Source organism: Myodes glareolus, chromosome 1, assembly GCF_982192425.1.
Source record: "Myodes glareolus chromosome 1, mMyoGla1.1, whole genome shotgun sequence".
In the NCBI taxonomy this organism is placed as follows: domain Eukaryota; kingdom Metazoa; phylum Chordata; class Mammalia; order Rodentia; family Cricetidae; genus Myodes; species Myodes glareolus.
Genome location: NC_142026.1, coordinates 89,947,891 through 89,957,758, shown reverse-complemented (window position 1 = coordinate 89,957,758; position 9,868 = coordinate 89,947,891). Strand labels below are relative to the sequence as shown.

General features: G+C 42.2%; 1 protein-coding gene across 2 annotated transcripts in view; it reads left to right on the top strand.

Annotated features, from left to right (window-relative positions):
- Positions 1–248: 248 nt before the first annotated feature.
- Positions 249–9,868, top strand: part of Cdk19 (cyclin dependent kinase 19) — a 154,400-nt gene continuing 144,780 nt past the window's right edge. Inside the window, exon 1 of one of the 2 annotated variants that reach the window (XM_048424946.3) lies at positions 249–604. In XM_048424946.3, coding sequence (XP_048280903.1) covers positions 477–604 — 128 coding nt within the window. In that variant the 5' untranslated portion in view covers positions 249–476. The remainder of the gene's footprint in view (positions 605–9,868) is intronic. The other variant, XM_048424950.3, reaches the window with a different exon arrangement.

The following is a 9,868-nucleotide window of genomic DNA, read 5'->3' as shown; positions in this document are numbered from 1 at the left end:
TGAGGGGGTGGGGCGGCGGCTGTGCGCAGGCGTTCTTGCCTGGTGGAGGCGTGGCCGAAACGGCCCGAGGAGCCCTGGGAACTGTATTCTTCGCCTCCGAGGAACTGGTGCAGCTCCCGAGGCCTCTTGAACTATATTTCCCAGGATGCCCCGCGACCTCGGGGCGGGCCGCTTGGTTTGTTAATGAGTTCGAGAAAGCCGCGGCGCGGCCCACCAGGTTCCAAAACAAGGAAATGAAGGGGGGAGGCGGGACTGTGGGTGCCTGCGGGAGCCTCCGCCGCCGCCGCGGAGGAGGAGGAGGCGGAGGAGGTGGCTGCCTCGGCCGCCAAGGAGTCCCTTGCTGAAGGCAGACCGCGGAGCGGCGGGCGGCGCGCGCGCGCCCGAGCGGTGGCTGTTGGAGAAGTGGAGCGGCGGCGGCGGAGGGACTGAGTGGCGGCGGCCCCCGCGTCCCGGTTTCTCTATGGGGGAAGCAGACAATGGATTATGATTTCAAGGCGAAGCTGGCGGCGGAGCGGGAGCGGGTGGAGGATCTGTTTGAGTACGAAGGGTGCAAAGTGGGACGCGGCACCTACGGGCATGTCTACAAGGCGAGGCGGAAAGATGGGTAAGAGCGCGGGCGGGGGAGTGGGCTCGCCCGGTCCCCGCCGCTGCGGCGATCCGGAGGGCTGGGTGGGTCGGAGCCCACGGGGCGAGGCGGCGTGGGTCGGGAAACGGCGTCCCGGGGCCGACTAGGGGGACACATGTACTGCCGCCCCCCGCTGGCCGGTCGTGCCCCTCGAAGTCGTACAGCGCAGCCCCGTCGGGGGCGTCGGTCCTGCCGCGACTCGCCGCCGCTGCTTCCTTACCGCGGGCGACGGGACCCGGTGGAGACCGCGCCTGGAGGTGGAGTTTAGAGGTCTGGTCCCGGAGGACTCACAGAGGTCTGGGAGGGCTTGACTACAGAGTTACCGCTATGGCCCTGTGCTGGTGACGGTCGTAGTGGAACTTCCAATCGGCGCAGTGCCTTCCCGGGGCGGCTGTTTGAATGCTCGCGGGGGCGCCGCCCGTCTGGTGGCTACGCGCTTGGGCCCTGGCAGGCCCCTGGGGTCTGACTCCCTGGGCGCTGTCAACCCAGCCAGCATCCCGGTGACTTACCTGTGGACTTCCTGACCCTGATAGCTCACCGGCTTCCGATTCCACGTCCTGACGTCTTGAACTCAGCAGTCTGAAGACGGAGAGATTAACTATATACTACAAGCGTTTGGTGTTCTTTGGTACCTACCTTTCCTGCTTTCCTGCCTCATGGCTATCTTGGGTATTCCCCCACCTCCCTTTAAGACAAGGTCTCTCTGTGCACTCTTGGCTGGCTTGGAACTCAGAGATCCTCCTGCCTCTGCCTCTCAAGTACTGTGATTAAAGGCGTGCTCCACCACATCCATTCCCCCCTTTTCTTCTTCAAGAAGAAATCTTTAGTATTGTATCCTCCTGTCAAATGACTGCGTGCTTTGGTAGTATATCTAGAACCTAGACCATCAAGAACAGAAAACTGAGTCACAGACTCGGACCTGAACCACGGATTCTTAGGAGTTGAGGGAATCTATAGGAATCTCTTGGGAAGCATTTATGGATTGTCTTATTAGTAAAAGACAAACTTGATAATGTATCAAGATGCCTTCTTCAGGCCAGAGCAGGATGGGTGGAACTTGCTTCTGGCATACAAATGGTGGATTTAAAGCCAGTTGCCTCCTTGGTCCCATCTTGGAAGAAATTCCTTTTCCCTGGATTCTGTAACTAGGAGAGACAGTCTCCGACGCTAAGGACTGTCAGACTATACAAAAGAGAGTTTTTAGGATCGTAGTGGAGCATTTTGAAAAGCAGATTGTCATCACAACCTTAGATTTGAAGTGCTAATTAGGGTGCCTTCTTCACACTTCTGTAATTTGATTGGTTGGGTAAAGAACTCCAGCATCAAAGTAGGCAGTGTACATGCTAATTTTATAAGAGAAAAAACCAAGCGTATGAAGTGTTTGGTATACAGTGCTCTGAAAATTAGAAGTACTGTCCAGGTTTCCAGGATGATTACTGTTGCAGGTACAATTGTACAGGCCAAGCTACTCTGTAGAAGGAGTTGTTTCTTTTAATTACCATGTGTCCTTGAGCGCTCACCAGGAGCTGTAGGGTACTATAATTGACTTGTACTTTGTCTTTGGAGTACCCACTCTAATGGTTAAATTGATATTCCAGTGGGAAATCCTCCCTGGGATGTTTGAGAAAAGCAAATACAGTGCTACTGTTTGGACATTGTTGTTACAAAATAATTGAAGTGATCGCCCCTCTCTTCCATGCTAACTTTGTAATACATTTTATCTAGAATTAAAAAAAGTTTTAATTTAAAATATTTTTTATTTTACCTGGAAACGTTGAGAAAATGTAAAAATATTCTGATTTGGGATTGCATTGAATGACTGAACTTGCAACAAAACCCATTGCCCGCCTGCTTCTATGTGTTTTCCATTATGTCTCTCTAACAAAGATCTTGATTCAAATACACTTTTTCCTTGAGTAAAATTGATAAATTCCGATAAATAAAATAAGTTCGGTTGTATTTTCAAGGTAGAATTTAAAAACAGCAGCAACAACAATAACAACTGATTTAGAGGCAGAGGCAGGCAAATCTCTGAGTTTGAGGCCAACTAGGTCTACAGAACTGCCAGGGCTACACAGAGAAAGTCTGTCTTGAGAGACAAAACAAAATAAAAACCCCCAAACCAAACAACCTCCTAACCCCAAAACCAAAAAAAAAAAAAAAGAAAATCCTACTTAGAATATGAAAATACTAGTTCAGACCATTGTATCACATGTAAATCATATGTAAAACAAACTGTGATAGGTTTTATTTGTCTTATTTTTCTTGGGTTGAGTGTTGGTCTAGATTCCTGGATTTCCACTAAACACTCAGATCTCTTGTGGGCTGCTGGTGGGACTAGTTTCATGTTCATTACTGATCAGCAGTTTGACAGAACAGAAGGCTTTGGTGATGGTTTTCAGCTGCGGTGCAGATTTGCATAGGAAAAGATTTTACCCTCTGATCATTGTGAAGTACTGTTCACCTCTTTTCAGGTTTGATTTTGGTCAGCTGGGAAAAACAGTGATGCTTGATGCTATCCTAGGGAGCAAGGGAGATGTGGGCCTGCTGGAGAGAACTGATTCCAGCATGTATAACACTCTCTATGGATATATACACACAGTAACATATATCAACAAAAATTGTTAGATCTTTAGAGTAACGGAAGACATAAGCCTCAGTAGAAAAACCTTTGCTTATGCTTTAGTGATAGCTTACACACAGTCCTTCAAAGTGAGATTTTTAATATAGGCTGTATCATGCAGTTTAAATTTATAGCAAGCTAGAAATGCAAGATGTGTCCGTTTTTTTAAATTGATGTGTAAAGATTTACAAAGTTGTGTGGTACTAAATGATGTTTTGATCCATATATACATTGTATATTGATTAAATCAGGGTAAAGGTGTCTCCTCGAACGTTTAATGGGTTGAAAACATTCAAAGTTCTTGTTTCTAGCTTTCTTGATAATGTTGGATATCGTGATTGTATGCAATTTCTTTGCTGTACAACATGGCACCAGGGCTTATTTCTTCCAAGGTTTTTTTCTTTAATAAAGTTGTTGCTCATTAATTTTGTTTGTTTGTTTAGAAGGAAAAAATGATCCCCTTTAAAGAAAACAATCAGACTTGGGCCCTCAAGATGGCACATCGGGCAGAAGGACCTGTTGCCAAGCATGAGGCCTAAGTTGGATCACGGGATCCACATGAAGGAAGGAGAGAACCATTTCCACAAAGTTGTCCTCTGACCCCTACAGCTGTGGCATGTGGGTGCCTCTCTCTCCCCTAAGGCATTCAAAGTAAATAAGTGACTAATAAAATAAAATCAGGTTTACCTAAAATTTACTTATTAGAAATATTTTGTGTGGACTATGGCATCCATTTGGAGGTCAGGAGACAACTTACTGCTTGTCACCTGTCTTTATCTAGGTTCTGAGGGCTGAATTAAAGTTGTGCTCCTGGCATTATCAGACCTTCACCTGCTGAACCATCGTGTTGGCCCAAATTTATTTTTGCTGGGGATAAATCTAGGCCCTTGAGACTACTAAGCAAGCAGTCTGCACTGAGCTGTGCTTCCAGCTCCAGGATAGTTTAGATTGTTTTAGTCTGAGTAAGAAGTCATGCAATTTTTCTTTATTAGTAGAAAGTTCTAGACCGTGCTGGGGATGTAACTGAATTGGCAGAGTGCTTGCCTAGCACCCAGAAGGCTCTGGGTTGTGGACCATGTAAACTGGTCTTGTAATCCCAACTCTTAAACACGTGGAGCCAGGAGGATCAGAAGTTCAAGACCATACTTGGCTATATGAGAGTTCCAACCAGCTTGGGATGCATGAGACCCTGTCTCAAAAACAAAAACTGAACATAAAAATTTACAGTGACAAGTCTGAAGACAATATTTTTCTAGTTAAGAACACTTTTAATAAAAGGATATTGTATTTTTATTAAAAGGGCCAGAAAAATGGATGCCACAGCGTAGAGTTCTGTGTGAACACTTGGCCTAATGTGAATTGCATTTCCAAGACTAAAAGCAAAAAAGTTTTTGATTCATGTTTTTGAAAGGTACTTAATTCAGTGGTTCTCAGCCTTCCTAATGCTGCAACCCTTTAATACAGTTCTTCATGTTGTGGTGTCCCCCAACCATAAAGTTATTTTCATTGCTGCTTCTTAACTGTAATTTTGCTGCTGTTATGAATTGTAATGTAAATATATGATATGCAGGATGACTGGTATGTGAGCCCTGTGAAAGGGTCATTTGACCCCCAAAGGCTGAAAACCTCTGGTAATTACAAATGAAATGGCTGCCAGAGCTCTTAAGGAATTTGAGTTCTTTTCTGTGAGTTGGAGGCCTGATCTACACAGTGAGTTCCAGGACAGCCAAGACTACACAAAGAAGTCCTGTCTTGAAAAACAAACAAACAAACAAACAGGAAAAGTTTCGGTTTTGTCTTAAGGTTTCAGATGAGTGGTGTGTGATGTTTTAATGTGTCATGAAGTCCTTCACAAGTAGATGTAAGTACTTGTGGGTATATATGGACAAATAGTAGGTGCAGTCGCATCTGCCTGTTTTGAGTGGCATTTTCACAGTTACTTGGTAGATGAGCATGTTTGCCTTTTGATTGGTGGCTTCTGGAGGCTGAAGAGGTGGTTAGCTCTGTTATAATAGTGCTTTCCAGCTGTCAAGGACGTTAGATCATCTAGTCTGACTTCCTTTTTTTACACGTGGGAAACTCAGAGCTCTGAGAGGTTGTTGAGCCCATTGTCACACAGCACTTAGGAAACCTGCAGTCTAGATAGGAATTCTTGTATTTTGTGGTGCATTTTCCTTCCTAATGAGAAGCAAGCCAAAAAAGCCAGTTTGCCTCTAGCTTCGGTAATTTTATTCTGAGCACTCCTTTCATGAAAAGTGTACCATCCCAGAAATACGGAAAAAGTGACATGAAAAGGGCATTTATAAAAGGAGTGCAGAGGAGGAGGCAGCGTTCAAGGTAAAGCTCGGCGCTTGCTCAAGACTCCAGATTCAATCCCAGTGCAAGGCAAACAACAGAAGAGACTGTGCCTAGCTGCTTCTCCTTATTCGCTGTGCGCAGCAGCGGAATTGAGGTCTGCCTTTAGTCTTATTTTTGTTTGGGAAAATTGTACATTTCTTGTGTCCTACAGGATCAGATCTACTCATCATTCCCTTAATTAGGCATCGAAGACATTTGCAACGAGATCCTGACCAGTTCCCTGATTCACTTTCGTAGCGTTGGACTACGTTTTCTAGGACTTAGGTTTTTCATGTCTGACATTCTTCTACATTTTAACTAGACTGGGGTTGTCATTGTCCCGATCTCTTTATCCTCACATAGCTGCCAACTCTTGCTCGTACTTCAATACCCAGCTCTCTGCTTTCTTCCACAGTCTTTCCTTAGTCACTCACTGAGCTCAACTGTGCTTTGCCTCCTCCTTCCCGATATAGCATCACTATCAATGCTGTTACAGTCTCTCAGAAATTGTTAGCTTCAGTGTCTGTGAGTCCACACACAATCAGAACTCATGCTAGCTGTGTGTGTGGCACATACTTGTAATACCACCCATCACTCAGGAGCTGGAGGCAGGAGAAACAGCTTCAGAGCCCAGCCTGGGTCTCATAATGAGACATTGTTGGAAACAAACCCAAATTGTTGAATTTTTAAGAGTGCCACAAATCGGAAAACATGTTCTCTTAACCTTAAGAACAGATTGAAATTATATATATGGGTGTACACACACACATATACATAAATATACATACATGCATGTACATATGTATGTATTTATGCACATATGTATGTATAGTATATACACAATATGTACACCTATACAAAACCACTCATAATGCATGTGTACATATATACACTCACAATATATACATTGTATATATGTATAGTTTTTTGAGACAGGGTCTTACTGTGTAGCTCTGGTTGGCTTGGAACTTACATGCAGATCTGGCTGGCTTTTGACTTACAGAGAACTGTCTGCCTCTACCTTCTGTGTGCTGTGATTAAAGACATGCACTAATAGGCCTGATTTTTCCCCCCAGTGACTGTTTGAAATTGAAGTGGTGATGTTATATGAGAGAGGTGACTAGATATATTTCTGTAGCATTAACCAGACCCAGCGATTTAAGACTAACCTGAACTTGAACGTCTGATCTCTTCCCCACCTTTCAGTGCTAGGGTTATAGGCACAAGCCCCAACACCTGGTTAATGTAGTCGCTTGGAGGCCAACCAAGGCTTTGTGAGCAACGCAGCTACTACATTCCCAGCTCTCTAGCTCTAGTTGGTCAGTCTGTCTGTCTCTCTCCCTCTTTCTCCCTCTCTATTTATGTAATTTTTTCCCTAAGGAGTTATATCTTTAAGCTACCTCCCTCCATTTTGGGACAAAAGCTTGCTATGTAGCCCAGGCTGTTTTTGAACTCGCCATCCTCCTTGCTCCAGACTCCAGAGTGCTGGAACTGTGGGCGCATACTATCTATCATACCTTACAGTTTCTTTTAATAGATGTTGAGAAGGAAAATAGTTATTTTGAAATAGTAAGCATTTTCCCTCTTCGACCAGACCAGTTTTTGCTAGACTGTGAATTCTGTCTTCTGTGCTTTTAATAGCAATTTTATAGCAATGCTTAGAAAATGTCAGCACTCATATATTTTAGGAATTCTTTTTTGATGTTACAGATTTATGGTAAAAATTATTTTTAGCATTTAGTAAATGAGGAAAACATTGGTTTATATTATTTAGCTTACTTTTTGTAATACAAACTTTCAAAAACTTTATTTTTGAGGCCTAAGGGAAATAATTTTTCAGTGAATTTTGATAAAAGCAGTAGTCAGCAAACCTTATGAAACACAGCCGATATATTTAGATTTTGTATAGCCCTCTCAGTTGTGCTGACTTACAATTGAGTCTGAAATAGATTGGTAAGACCAGTGTTTGTAGGTACTGTAAAAGAGCTGCGCCAGGCTTAGAAATGAATTGAAGATTCTTAATTAGTATTTCAAAAAAAGTATTTTGTGGGCGGAAGAGGTGGTTTAGCAGTTAAGAGCACTTTGCTACTCTTCCAGAGGACCCAGGTTTAATTCCTAACACCCACATAGTGGCTCATAATCATCTGTAACTCCAGCTCCGGGGTATCCCATGAACTCTTCTGCTTTTCATGGGCACCATCCATGGATGTGGTACACATAGATACATGTAGGCAAAACTGATACCCAGAAAATAAAAATAGATCTTTTAAAAAAGTAATTTGTAAAGTAAAGAACATGCTTATTCAATAGTTGCCAAGGGCATGAAAAGTAGGCAGGGTAACAGATGTTTCTGTCATACACTTTCTTCTCTGGAGGTAGCTTCTAAATGGGTTTTCTTTTGTATATATATTAAATGGGCCTTTTGATATGATAAATGCTGTGGTCTGTATATTTCTCTTCTTAAACTTCTACAACTTGAAGATTGATCATCTCATGTCTGAGGTGCAGAAATGGCTTGTTAATAGTCTTACTGTTTTCTATTTTGTTGACATGTTTTGACTATCTTGATGAAACTTGAGGGTTATTTTAGCGCTGATGCTAGTGAATATCCTAGTAAGTGCAATTTTTGTATATTAATATAGCTATAAGTTAAATTTCTAGAAACTCTTTACCTTTGGAAATAATGACTTGAAATTGTTTTGCTAATACTATGATATGCAAGATACACATCTAAAGACTGGAGATTAAGAAGTGACTTTAAAGATGTTCATAAGGATAAGTGATGAATTATTTGCTTGCCGTAGGACATGTGCAGTACTTTTAGATGTTAGTGTTTTAGTAGCATAGAGTTTTAACTAGAATGGGTTTTAAAATATAGTGCATGTAAGTATTGATGAAGGAAGTATTTTTACTTAGTTGTCACTTATTTTGGGACTTGATGTACTGGATAAATAGGTTAATATATGATAATAAATGAACCTGTTTTTGAAAAAATAATATACAGTCAGAGTTAGATGCTGCTATAGACTATTCATACTTAATATATAATAGTTTGACATTTTCTTGGTGGTATCTTTAGGGTAAGAGTATTTAGATCTTTTTTGAGTATTTGCATCTTAAAAGCTGAATTTTCCTTGGTATGGCACACACCTTTAATCCCAGCAGTGGAACATAGAGGCAGGCGGGTCTCTGTGAGTCCAACCAGGTATATATAACAAGTTCCAGGCTAACCAGAGCTGTGTAGTGAGAACTTGTCTCAAAAACAAACAAACAAACCCCAAACCCAAAGATCACCCCACCTCGGTGTTTGTAAAAGATGAACTTGTTATGGTGTTGAGACTATGCAATGTTAGTACTCCCGTTTGGTGCCAAAATAGAGTGACAAGAAATTCTATTTTTAGAGTGCATTTTAAAGTTAAGTAACTAACTCAGCCATTTCTTAAAAATAGTGTTTTTGGTCTGGAACCATGCAGAGTTAGCCGACGATGCTATTTTAAAGATTTTGTCCATGTATAAATAGCTGAGAGTCCGACACTTCCTGGAATAGCTGTTTGGAGCATGCACCATGCAGGATAAAAGAGAGTCTCAAGAGAGGTGACAGGATGTAATTCAGAATACGGGTGTGCAGCAGTCAATTTTTTAAATTGAGGTTTAAGTTCTGCAGGCGAGCAAAGAAATAAAATCTTTAAAGTCCCCAGATAATTGATATTCTCATAAAATATCCTTAATTTCAAATATAGTAAGTCCTCTCTTACGGTACTGGGGGATCAAACAAATATAGTAAGTCTTACTACAGGAAAAACACAGCTTTCTTGTAGAGACTTTAAATGTATTTTCTATTTAAAAATAGAGAAGAAAAGAATAGTTTATGATAGAATACTGTGTCCCAAACACAGCGTTAAATTTATGTTTGCTGTGCCCCTTGTACATGTGGGTTTACCATAATCCTCAATTGCATAAGGGCCACATATAGTTTTCCCCGTGTTGTTTAGGTGCGATGTTTGCACAGCCTCAGGATCCGTTTGTTTAGCAGCCCATAGGTAGGTACATAGAGCATTTCAAAAGAAAGTCATGTAAAAACATTGCATGGAAGCTTAAAAGCGTTGGCTTCCCTCAGTGCTTTAAGTCGCTTTAGAGAGACAGTAGCAGTAACCACACCACAGGACAGGAATGCTGGCCAAGCCCCCGAGCTTTTGGCATGCCTTCTTGAGGTTCTGGGTTTGGTTCCCAGCCCTGCAAGAAAGAAATTTTTTTTTTTTTACATTGCAAAATGAAAAAGTAAG